At 40.5% G+C, this 13,370-nt stretch overlaps 1 protein-coding gene across 1 annotated transcript in view; it reads right to left on the bottom strand.

The window, feature by feature from the left end:
* WDR27 (WD repeat domain 27) overlaps positions 1-13,370 on the bottom strand; it is a 755,361-nt gene that overhangs the window by 244,046 nt on the left and 497,945 nt on the right. Inside the window, exon 23 of the mRNA XM_075862730.1 lies at positions 9,854-9,956. Within this exon, the coding sequence (XP_075718845.1) occupies positions 9,854-9,956 (103 nt within the window). The remainder of the gene's footprint in view (positions 1-9,853; positions 9,957-13,370) is intronic.

The following is a 13,370-nucleotide window of genomic DNA, read 5'->3' as shown; positions in this document are numbered from 1 at the left end:
CCTGCCCTCAAGTCCCCTAGAGGGACAAAGTAATAAATTTTAAAAAAAGATTTGTAAAAATAAGAAAATAAAAGTTTTAAAAGTATTCAAAGTAAAAATCCCCCTTTTTACCTTATCAGTCCTTTATTATTAATAAAAATATATAAACAAACAAATAAACTATACATAATTGGTATCGCCGTGTCCGTAACGGCCTGAACTACAAAATTATTTCGTTATTTATCCTGCACGGTGAACGCCGTAAAAGAAAATAATAATAAACCGTACCACAATCACAATTGTTTGGTCTCTTCACCTCTCAGAAAATGGAATAAAAAGAGATCAAAAAGTCGCATGTACCTAAAAATGGTACTGATCGAAACGACAGTTCGTTACGCAAAAAATAAGTCCTCGCACTGCTTTATTGATGAAAAAATAAAAAAGTTCTGGCTCTTAGAATAAGGTAACACAAAAAGTGAATGATTTTTTACAAAACGTATTTTATTGTGCAAACGCCATAAGACATAAAAAAAACTATAAACATATGGTATCGCCATAATCGTATCGCCCCGCAGAATAAAGTGAATATGTCATTTATAGCGCACGGTGAACGCTGTAAAAAAATAGAATAAAAAAACAATAGTAGAATTGCTGTTTTTTAGTCACCACGGCACCTAAAAATAGAATAAAAACTGATCAAAAAGCCGCGTGCACCCCAAGAAAACTACAATGAATTCCTCAAGGGGTCTAGTTTCCAAAATGGGGTCACTTTTGGGGGGTTTCCACTGTTTTGGCACCACAAGACCTCTTCAAACCGGACATGGTGCCTAATAAAAAAGAGGACTCAAAATCCACTAGGTGCGCCTTGGATTCGGAGGCTGGTGCTTCAGTCCATTAGCGCACTAGGCCCACATGTGGGATATTTCTCAAAACTGCAGAATCTGGGTAATAAGTATTAAGTTGCGTTTCTCTGATAAAACCTTTTGTGTTATAAAAAAAATGGTATAAATAGGATTTTCTGACAAAAAAAAATATTTAAATTTTACCTCTACTTTGCTCTAAATTTCTGTGAAACACCTAAAGGGTTCATAAACTTTCTAAATGCTGTTGTGAATACTTTGAGGGGTCTAGTTTCTAAAATGGGGTGTTTCATAGGGGTTTCTAATATATAGGTCCATCAAAGCAACTTCAGAACTGAACTGTAACCTAAGAAAATAAATAAATTAGGCAATACTTCGCTTCTTACATTATACTGATAATGAGCCGTGCCCACCCCGAGATGACCCCAGTTTTGACCGTTTGTATAAACGGAGACCCCTATTAGACCGTTTCAGTATTTTTGCCCGGTTTTACCAAGCATACACCCCCGAGAAGTGTATTTCTATTGATGAGTCCTTGGTACATTTTAAAGGGAGGGTAAGAGGGCAAGGTATGGCGTGAAGATGTATAAGCTGTGCGAGAGTGCATCAGGGTATACCTACAGATTTAGGATATATGAAGGGAAGGACAGCAGTATTCAGCCCCCAGAATGCCCACCCTTACTGGGAGTTAGTGCTAAAATTGTGTGGGATTTGGTGCACCCACTGGCGCACCCACTGATGGACCAGGGTCACCACCTCTACCTGGATAATTTTTATACAAGCGTCCCACTCTTCAACTGCCTCTCTTCCAGTCCTGCGGCATGCGGCACTGCTAGAAGAAATCTGAGAGGCCTCCCTAAGACTCTGCTTGGGCAAACACTCAGAAGGGGTGAGTGCAGGGCACATTCTAGCAGCAACATACTGTGTGTCAAGTACAAGGACAAGAGAGATGTCCTTGTATTGACAACAATACATGTCCTTGTATTGACAACAATACATGGCCACACCAGTACCCATGTACCAGTACGAGGTACCAGTACAGAGACCCCCAAACCAGACTGCATCCTGGACTACAATAGGTACATGGGAGGGGTGGACTTGTCAGATCAAGTCCTGAAGCCCTACAGCGTCATGCGGTGTGGTATAAGAAGCTGGCCGTGCACATCATACCGATGGCTTTGTACAATGTGTACGTGCTACGTCGATGTACAGGCCAGACGGGAACTTTCCTGGAATTTCAAGAGGTGATTGTGAAGACCCTAAGCTTTAGGGACCAAGAAGGGGGGGGGCACCCAGTACTTCTGTAAGCGAGGCCACACGCATCGTACCAGGGCAACACTTTCCAGGAGAAGTTCCCCAAACTGGCAAGAAGGGAAAAAGTCAAAAGAGGTGCAAAGTCTGCTATAAGAGGGGGATAAGGGAGGACACAATATATCAATGTGACACGTGTTCCGAAAAACCAGAGCTCTGTATGAAAGAGTGTTTTAAAATTTATCATACATCCCTTGGTTTATAATTTAACCCAATTTTACTTACCCTGATGTACTCCGCACAGCTTATCCTCACTCGTCTTTCCCCTCTGGGCCCTGCTGTGTGCCCAGGCAGCTGATAACAGCCACATGTAAGGTATTGCCGTACCCAGGAGAACCCACATTACAGTTTATGGGGTGTATGTCTCCGGTCAAAATGCTCACTACACCTCTAGATGAATGCCTTAAGGGTGTAGTTTTTAAAACGGGGTCACTTCTTGCGGGTTTTAACTGTACTGGTACCTCAGGGGCTTCTGCATACATGACTTCACACCAGAAAATCCCCAGTAGGCCAAATGGTGGTCCTTTCCTTCTGAGCCCTCCCATGGGCCCAAACGGCAGTTTATCACCACAAATGGGGTATTGCGGCACTTAGAATAAATTGCGCAACAGAATGGGGTATTTTATTTCTTGTGAAAATAAGAAATTTTCAGCCAAAACTACATATTATTGGAAAAAATTTATTTTGTTTCAATTCCCAGCCCAATTCAAATAAGTTCTGTGAAAAAAATATGGGGTCAAAATGGTCACAACACCCATAAATTAATTCCTTGAGGGGTGTAGTTTCCAAAATGGGGTCACTTCTGGTGGGTTTCCATTGCTTTGATACTTCTGGGGCTCTGCAAATGCGACATGGCACCCAAAAACCAAACCACTAAAATCTGCACTCCAAAGAACACACAGCGCTCCTTCCCTTCTGAGGCCTCCCATGGGCCCAAACGGCAGTTTATCGCCACAAATGGGGTATTGCTGCACTCAGGAGAAATTGGGCAACAAAAGGGGGTATTTTGTTCCCTGTGAAAATAAGAAATTTTGATCACAAATTACATTTTATTGGAAAAAAATGACAATTTTTTCATTTCATAGCCCAATTCAAATAGGTGCTGTGAAAAAACTGTGCGGACAAAATGGTAACAACAACCATAAATGAATTCCTTGAGGGGTGTAGTTACCAAAATGGGGTCACTATTTGGGGATTCCTACTGTGTTAGTACCTCAACACCTTTTCAAACCTGGCATGATGCCTAAAATATATTCTAATAAAAAAGAGGCCTCAAAATGCACTAGGTGCTTCTTTGCTTCTGGGGCTTGTGTTTTAGTCCACGAGCACAGTAGAGCCACATGTGGGACATTTCTAAAAACTGCAGAATCTGGACAATACATATTTAGTAGTGTTTCTCTGGTAAAACCTTCTGTGTTACAGAAAAAAATTGAATAAAATTGAAATTCAGCAAGAAAAATGAAATTTGCAAATTTCACCTCCACTTTGCTTTAATTCCTGTGAAATGCCTGAAGGGTTAAAAAAACTTTCTAAATGCTGTTTTGAATACTTTGAGGGGTCTAGTTTTTAAAATGGGGTGTTTTATCAGGGTTTCTAATACATAGGCCCCTCAAAGCCACTTCAGAACTGAAGAGGTACCTTAAAAAAAAGGCTTTTGAAATTTTCTTAAAAATATGAGAAATTGCTGTTTATGTTCTAAGCCTTGTAACGTCCAAGAAAAAGAAAAGAATGTTCAAAAAACAATGCCAATCTAAAGTAGACATATGGGAAATGTGAACTAGTAACTATTTTGGGTGGTATAACCGTCTGTTTTACATGCAGATGCATTTCAATTCTGAAAAATGCTATTTTTTCAAAATTTTCTCTAAATTTTGCAATTTTTCACCAATAAACACTGAATATATCGACCAAATTTTAACACGAACATGAAGCCCAATGTGTCACGAGAAAACACTCTCAGAATCACTTGGATAGGTTTAAGCATTCCGGCGTTATTACCACATAAAGTGAAATATGTCAGATTTGAAAAATGGGCTCTGAGCCTTAAAGGAACAGTGTCATCACAAATTATTTTTTTATATGTTAAAGATGTTAGTGCTTTATTAAAAACGTTTATATTCATTTGTGTGTTTGTGTTTTACTTTTTCTTATTTTTACACTTTTTCTTCCCTATGGGGGCTGCCATTTTTTTTCCATTTCTGTCTGTGTCGATTAACGACACATACAGACATGGAATACGGCAGCCACAGTCCCATAGGGACTGCGAACGGCTCCCGTCCCATTGACTCCCGTGTACGGCGTCTGTGTGGGAACTGCGCATGCGCCGCTCCCACACAGTCCAATTCGAAATTGGCGCCGTCCGGCGCCATTTTCCTGTGGACCGGAAGTCGCGGCCGGACAGTAATATTACTACTTCCGGTCGCGGCTTCCGGATTTGTGCACTTGGACCAGCGACAGCAAACGGAGCGGACGGGCCGGAGGGAGCCGCGGCGGCAGGAGCAGGTAAGAGATTTCAATGTATGTTCGTGTTTGTGTGTGTTTACTACTGTATGTAAACCTACTACACTGTGTGTTAGCTCAAAAAATGGCGACACACAGTGTAGGAGGTTACACCGTTCAAACCCCTCGTTTATCCCGGCACTAGCCAGGATAAAGGAGGGGGGGATGCTGAGAGCTCACTAGAGCGAGGGCTTTTAACCCAATGTTGCACTGCTGCAATTTTGGGAATAGCTCCATCTAGTGACCAAAAATGGGTAGTATTATAAATTTAGAATTAATTTATAATATTTCCTGACTCGTGAAAAAAATAAAAAAAATTTGAACAATGTTTAATCACCCACACACTAAATGTTTAATTTAAAAAAAAACAACATGTTTTTCTGGCAACACAATGCCTTTAAGGCCAAAACTAGGCTGCGTCCTTAAGGGTTTAAAATGTACGCTTTCTTTATTTTGAGATAATAAAGCCATAAATTCTTGTTTCTGCAGTTTATTAAAATAAGGTGTTTTTTTTGTTGAATTCATATTATGCAGAGCTTTATCATACATAAGAGAATATTTAATCTCTATGACAAGACTCTTTAATCATCTTGGTGGAATCTACTAAATTTATCAGTGACCTCAATATGTCTACCTTATGATTATTCTCATACAAAAATTCCTACTTGACTGAAGTTGCAAACATTTTTTGCTTTGCTAGCATTCAAGTTCAATCATCGTCATATTTAAAACACCATTTTATGCTGTTGAGTTTTCTCTAAAAACAAAATCAAATCATTTTCACTCATGAATATGCAGTTGTCTTCCCATTTCCTTTAAAGACCAAATCAGGGTCAAATATTTGTATCCAACTATTCCATAGACTTGCCTCTGCCTGTCTGATCCTCATTCTCCATCTAACATATGTCATAAGTTATAAATCACTGTTGCAAGTAAATCTTGTGCAGTTTTATCAAGTGCCTCCAATCCCTTCATTTTGACTCCCTGGATCACTTCACAAAAGAACACAGTGTAACGAACATATTAAATATACAAACACTGGGAGGCCAGGGCTAGACTGGTAGTATGAGACTAGAAGAATAAAGCTTCACTATAATACATGGAAAACCCTTAACATATACAGTGTATATATATATATATATATAATATATATATATATATACAGGGGCGTAACTAGGAAAGACTGGGCACCAAAGCAAACTTTTGACTGGGGCCCCCCTCTAGTGGGTATCACACAATCCCCCCTTGTAGATAGTGCCTCCCTATAGATTCCACCACACAGCGCCCCCTATAGATAGCAACATACGCAGTGCCCTATAAATAGCACCATACACAGCCCCCTGAAGATAATGCCTTACAGCCCCCCTGTAGATAACATCTTACAGCCCCAAATCCCCCTGTAGACAACACCCTACAGCCCCCCTGTAGATAACGCAATACAGCCCCCCCTGTAGATAGCGCCATGCACAGCCCCTGTAGATAATGCTTTACAGCCCCCCTGTAGATAACGCCATACAGTCCCCCCTGTAGGTAACACCATACAGCCCCCCAGTGGCATACCACCCGCCGGCACGGCCCCCCCTCCCATGGCCGGAGGCACCGCTAGCAGCTGCTATGTCTGCTACAGCTCGACGCCACTGAAGGGGTTGTTCCTACAAAAGACATTCATCCTGTGGATAGGGGATACATCTCTTTTGTAGGACAAACTATAGGCCGTTTTTTTTGGGGGTGGTTGGGGGCTGTATGGCGTTACCTACAGGGGGGCTGTATGGCGTTACCTACAGGGGGGCTGTATGGCGTTACCTACAGGGGGGGCTGTATGGCGTTATCTACAGGGGGGCTGTATGATGTCATCTACAGGGGGAGGGCTGTGTGGCGTTATCTACAAGGGAGGCTGTATGGCGTTATCTACAGGGGGGGCTGTATGGCGTTATCTACAGGGGCCTGTATGGCGTTATCTACAGGGGCTGTATGGCGTTATCTGCAGTGTGGAGGCTGTATGGTGTTATCCAAAAGGGGGGCAGTATGGCATTATCTACAGGGGGGATTTGGGGCTGTAAGACATTATCTACAGGGGGGCTCTAAGGCGTTATCTACAGGGGGCTGTGTATGGCGCTATCTATAGGGGGCGCTGTGTGGTTGAATCTATCGGGAGGTACTATCTACATGGCGGGGGGTTGTGTGATACCCAGCGGAGGGGGGGCCCAAGTCAACAGTTTGCTATGGGGCCCAGTCTTTCCTTGTTACGCCCCTGGCTCCCCTGTAGGTAACGCCACACAGCCACCCCTGTAGGTAACGCCATACAGCCCCCCTTTAGGTAACGCCATACAGCCCCAAACCCCCCCCCCCCCCCAAAAAAGAGATGTATCCCTGTGGATAGGGGATACATGTCTGATCGCTGGTAGCGATAAGGAGAACGGGGGACCGAAAGTACCCCGAAGTTCTCCATGACAAACCTCGGAATTCCGGCGTCTGCGCAGTTCAATAAAAATGAAAGAAGCGCTGGTCACGCATGCGCACAAGCGCGACCGGTGCACAAGTTATTTCTATGGAGCTGCAGACAGATCCCGGAAGTCCGAGGTTTGTCATGGAGAACTTCAGGGGACTTTCGGTCCCCCGTTCTCCTTATCGCTGGGCGTCCCAGCGATCCCACATGTATCCCCTATCCTGTGGTGTATTGTCATTCTTGTCTTTTCTTGAGCACAACTTTAACTTTTTATATAATTCTGAGTAGTTTACTCGTCATTGCTTGTTGTATACTATTAAAATAAGCCAGTGAATACTTACAAAATTCTGGGCTCTAGAATATCAGAGCAGGTAGAAATTAGGGTTCCGACATTACTCCTTTTTAAATGGATAAATAGGTGCCTTTTTGACAATGTAAATAAAGTTTACTGCACCCATTCCCGCTGCAGTCACTTTTGACCTTCCTGATAAAGCCTATTTTTTCATGTATGAGATGTCTTACTGTATGTGATAATAAATTTGAAATGCTTTTACTTATCCAAGCGATTCTGAGAATTTGTGAAAAACACCAAAATTTAGAGAACACTTGAAAAATTTGCATTTTTCTAAATTTAAATGTGTCTGCTTGAAAAACAGATAGTAATACCGCACAAAATAGTTACTAATTAACATTTCCCATATGTCTATTTTGTGTTGCCATCCTTTTTTGAATATTATTTTATTTTTCTAGGACGTTACAAGGTGTATAAGTTTAGCACAAATTTTAAAAGGCCTATTTTTTTAGGGACCAGTTCAGGTTTGAAGTTGCTTTGAGGGGCCCATTTATTCGAAGCCCCTATAAATCACCCCATTTTAATGCACCCCTCACAGTACTCAAAACAGCATTTACAAAGTTTCTTAACCCTTTAGGCGTTTCACAGGAATTAAAAGTGGAGGTGAAATTTACAATTTACATTTTTTTTGCAGAAATTCAATTTTAATAAAAAAAATTCTGTAACACAGAAAGTTTTACTAATGAAACACATATCAATCTTTATTGCCCAGATTCTGCAGTTTTTAAAAATATCCCACATGTGGCTCTGCTAGTGCACTACACCAACAAAGGAATACATCTAGGGGTGTAGTGAGCATTTTGACACACAGGTGTATTCTAGATTTTATTATAATTTGGCTGAGAAATGAAAAAAAAAAAAAATTCCAATAAGATGTAATTTTAGCTAAAAAAAAAGCACCATAACATTTGTAAAGCTATTTCTTGTGAGTACAGAAATAGACCATATGTGACCATAAACTGCTATTTGGGCACACGGTAGGAGAATGGGTGAAAAGGCTGCAATACCTGTCAATCGCCACTAAATGTGTGTCGAACATTCACAGTGAGCAAGAAGAAATGAAGGGGAAGAAGCGTTCGTACGTCCTGAGGATAGGCCATCAATTTTTATTGGCTGGAAAACCCCTTTAATAAAGTTACTAATAAATATATAAATAATTACCAGTAAAAAACAAAAAAAATGAAAACCCACTTTTCCCCCTTATAGAACGCTTTACAATGAAAAAAACCCTCACAATTAAAAACGGTATCACCATGTCCGTAATGACCCGAACTATAAACATACGGTGAACACTGTAAAAAATTAAATTTAAAAACAATGCCAGAATTGCTGTTTTTTTTTTATCTTGCCTTCCAAAAAATGCAATAAAAAGCAATCCAAAACTCGTATGTACCCCAAAGTGGTACCAATAAAAACTACAACTCGCCCCTCAGAAATAAGGCTTCATACAGCTACGTTGGCGGAGAAATAAAAAAAATATATGGCTCTTAGAATATTGCAACGCCAAAAAAAACTGGTTTTATTGTACAAAAGCAGCAAAACATCAAAAAACAATATCCATTTGCTATAGCTGTAAATGTAACGACCTGCAGAATAAAGTTATTATGTTATTTATACCACATGGTAAACGGTGTAAATTTAAGACGCAAAAAAGAATGGCAAAATTTCTGTTTTTTTTTTTGCGTTAATGCCTAATAAAGCTAATAAGAGTTAATCATTAAATTATATGTATTCCAAGTGGTGCCATTAAAAAATACTTGTCCAGCAAAAAACAAGCCCTCACATGGCTATACCTACGAAGAAATAGAAAAAGTTATGGCTTTTTCAAAAAACGGAAAATGTTTCCGTCATTAGGGCCCAAAATAGGCTTCTCACTAAAGGGTCATAAAATATTAAATGTACTAGTATAGGTACCTGTCATAAAAACTTGTGACTACAAGCATATGATGATGAGGATATCACTGAATCTTGAAGCCCTGAACAACAGCCATTAAAAGTACATTCAGAAGACCCAAAAGCCTTGAAAAAGGCTCATGTGAGAGCTAAACAAATGTGTAGTGTTTATTATATGGTATGCATATGTTTATGAGGTCCTGCTGTATGTTCAGATAATGAACTTGAGGAATAAGGATTGCTCTTTACGAATGAAACTTTGCAACGATAGAGGTATGTTATTATTAGACACATGAATTTACCATCTATTCTTCAAAAATGTTTTATTTTCATAAATATGTTGAAAGTTGTATTACTCAAATCCAGTATGGTTCTATCTCTGCTATACTCGTGACCCCTTGTGGTAAAAGCTACTTAAACATACATTGAACAGCAGATACTGATGAAGATTTGGAAATGTAGTTCATATAATAGTAATTTATGTTGAGCACATAAAATGAAAAGACGACTTACACATTTGTCTTCAGATCCACAAGTAATGAACCTCCCACAAGGACTTATTGCAACACCACATGATTGGTAGCGATTTAAATGACCTTCATAGCGACGTACACACCTAATTAAAAAATATATATTATTAAGAAAAACATATACAGTATATATATTATGTATATTTAACTTTTATATATCTATTTATGCTTTAATACATTAATCCCACACAATGGTGTGACACGATCAATTCTAAATCATTTTAATAGAGACCAAGTGATAACAAATCCCAAAAACACTAATAAGGGCTCATGCATATAGTCGAATTATGTCTGTTTGAACAGAGCCATAATAGGGCTTCCAAAGTTGTGCATGAGCACTCTACTGTACATCTGTATGCCTCCGACTCCCTACGGAGGCACAGAGTTTTTTTCTGGCGGATTCCATACGTATCTAACATAAAAATAATTGTGGAAAACTCCATCGAACTTCGTATATATGGAGGTATTCTCTGCTATAATCATTGTGTTAGCATTCATTAGCTCTAAAACTGAATAAGAATTCTACCATTACACTGAATCAATTCTACAAAGAACCATTTTCCTAATCCCAATTTTTTTATTTATAATATATTCTAATAAAAGTATGCAATATTATAAAGGAGACAAATATTCGTAATTGTTATTACAATTATTAACAAAACCAAAAAAGACATCTTAATTTATAAATAAAAATTGTTTCCATTGCATTGACATCAATTTTCACCTATTGTAATGTAACAGTAACATGGAGAAATTTGTCAATCAGCAGCTGAAGGGCTGATTGACGCGCACTGCAAGTAAATCATGTTATTTCTCCTAAACCATGGCATATTACTAAGTGACAGATCACTGAATTCAGCTTCTCTGGCACTACTTTATGCTTCTCTCAGACAGGGCAGCATAAATATCTGACAGATCCAATTTAGAATGCTATAGCAAACACAAACAGCAGAAGGCCCCTGTCAGTATATAAGCCCATTGCTCTCCTATAGCTCATCATCATATCATGTCACTCTAGCAACTCACCAATAATTGTGAGCCATTTTCATTAGCTCGGTCCCCTACATACAATCCGACGATTGCTTGTTCAAACCCCCTAGGTGGGCTAATACATTTTTTTCAAAAATTGTTAACTAAAGTTTTCAGTAGAGTACAAATACAAAAATAAAAATTAAAAGTTAAAAAAAATAAACGACTTCCGGTTCCGGCGCTGGGATGTGAGGACGGCGTGAGGTGAGCTCCCGAGACCCGATCCCCTGAACCTCCGCCGCCACACACACCCGCAAAATAAACCTACCTCGGCAGTTAGCTGGAGGCACGGTGAGAGGGCACAGATAGTGCATGGAGCGGTACCTCCTCAGGAGCGGCAGCCGCGAGAACACCCGTCCGTCCGGACACACGAGGCAGGGAGAGGAGATATCCAAGATGGCGACGTTGCAGCATGTCTCTCCGCCGGGCAGCAGGCCACAGAGTCCAGAGCCCCCTGTAGAGCAAATATCACAGCCGGAGGTGGCAAAACTGGATTATAGGAGATTGGCGATAGAAGTTGCCACACATCTAGCTCCCGACATCAAAGATTCGCTGGTGGCTACGGTAACAACGACATTGCAGAAACTGCAAAATGAGGTTACATCACATGGCACACGGCTGGATGAACTGGAGCAACGAGTCAGCCTTATGGAGGATGAATCAGCGGGGGCACACACACACATCCAAGGCCTATTGCAAGACAACTCCAGGCTCAGAGACCGCCTGGAGGACTTGGAAAACCGCTCCAGGAGGAACAACCTCAGAATTGTCGGCCTGCCTGAGCACATTAAACCCCAGCACTTACAGGGGATATGCGAAATGGAGCTTCCAGAAGCCCTAGGCCTGAACAGGTCTTGCAGAGTGGAGAGAGCGCATCGGGTCGGCCCACCGGGTGCAGTAAAGGCCAACACAGGAGAACCGCACAACAGGCCACGTCAAGTGATTATGCGATACCTAGACTACAATGACAAAGAGGAACTCTTGCGAACCTTTAGGAATCGAAATACACCATTACAGCTTCGAGGAGCTAAAATAATTTTATTTGCCGACTACTCTGCAGATGTCACGCGGAGACGGAGATCATTTGGAGGAGTATGCACTACTTTATACAAGAGCAAAGTTAAATTCCAGCTGCAATACCCGGCAACATTGAGGGTTACAAGACCAGACGGTTCAGTCAAGGTTTTTCATACGCCGGAGGAGGCGACGCTCTTCGTGGACAAGATGGTGAGACATGAGAACTCCGACGCAACAATAGCGAACACCCGGCAGAGCTCAACGACAAAGAAAAAGACCTCGATGGACTCAGCATTAGCACGGGACAGTTCCTGGTCCTCCATTGCCCGGGTTCCATCACCCAAGCAACAACGCACAGAGTCCTCCAAATCCTTGCAAGGATCCCGCATTGATAGGATGATGGAGGCGCTACCGGACTGATGAGTATAACTTGCAATATGGAGGGTGTACACATGTCTCATGTCACGCACAAATGTGGTTTTACTGTGGGGTACGAAGGCTAGACATATAAGGCATTATAATTGTATCTAAAGGGTAGGATATTGTACATTAATGACACCCTGGCAAAAGGAATGGTCCAGAAACACCCGAGGGTCATTAAAATCACAAAAATAAGGAGGGGGGGGGAGGGGGAAGGGCCTTCACCCAGAAAAAAGTGAAGTCAGGCATACCAATATGACGCGAGACACACAAGAGAGAGTGTGGACTTTGCTGGTCGGGTATTATGTTGATACTGGTTATAATACTGTTTTTTTACTGTTTGCACATGAAAATGTTATGGGTTTAGGAGCAACGTGGAGCAGGAACCTCCGAGCAGCCACCATAGGAACGGGGCGCACATGCCCGGAAATAGATATACAAAATAACTACACGTAGAACATAATATCTATAACTTTGAAATGATATCTAGGCCAACTCGGTTAGGAATGTAGCTTCATGTGGCTCCAGTTTAGGTTATTCATGTTTATACGTATATTAAATAAGTTTTGTATGCATTGTTTCTCAGGGATATTCATTGTTAACGCTGTTCACCAAATGTTATGGAAATTTCTGTAATGACCTTCAATAACTGTCACATAATGATGTAAACAACTATGAGCTTAGTGTCATTGTAGGAATGTGTTTTTTTCATACCATCAACAATAGGTGACTATATTCCTGTAACAGTTTATTGCATATCATGTTATGTGAAAAATTTTCAGAAAATCAATAAAAATATGTTTTAAAAAAAAAAAAAAAAAAAAAAAAAAAAAAAATAAACAAAATTGGTATTGCCGCCTCCGTAAAAGTCAGATCCATTACAATATAACATTATTTAACTAGCACTGTGAACACCGTCAAAAAAACTATTTAAACCGCCAGAATTGCTGTTTTTTGAACAGATTAACTCTAAAAATTTTTTATAAAAAGTGATTAAAAAAATCTTGTGCATCAAAAAATGGTACTAATAAAAA

Source organism: Rhinoderma darwinii, chromosome 4 (assembly GCF_050947455.1).
Source record: "Rhinoderma darwinii isolate aRhiDar2 chromosome 4, aRhiDar2.hap1, whole genome shotgun sequence".
NCBI classification, from domain to species: Eukaryota; Metazoa; Chordata; class Amphibia; order Anura; family Rhinodermatidae; genus Rhinoderma; species Rhinoderma darwinii.
This window is presented reverse-complemented; position numbering and strand designations above follow the sequence as displayed.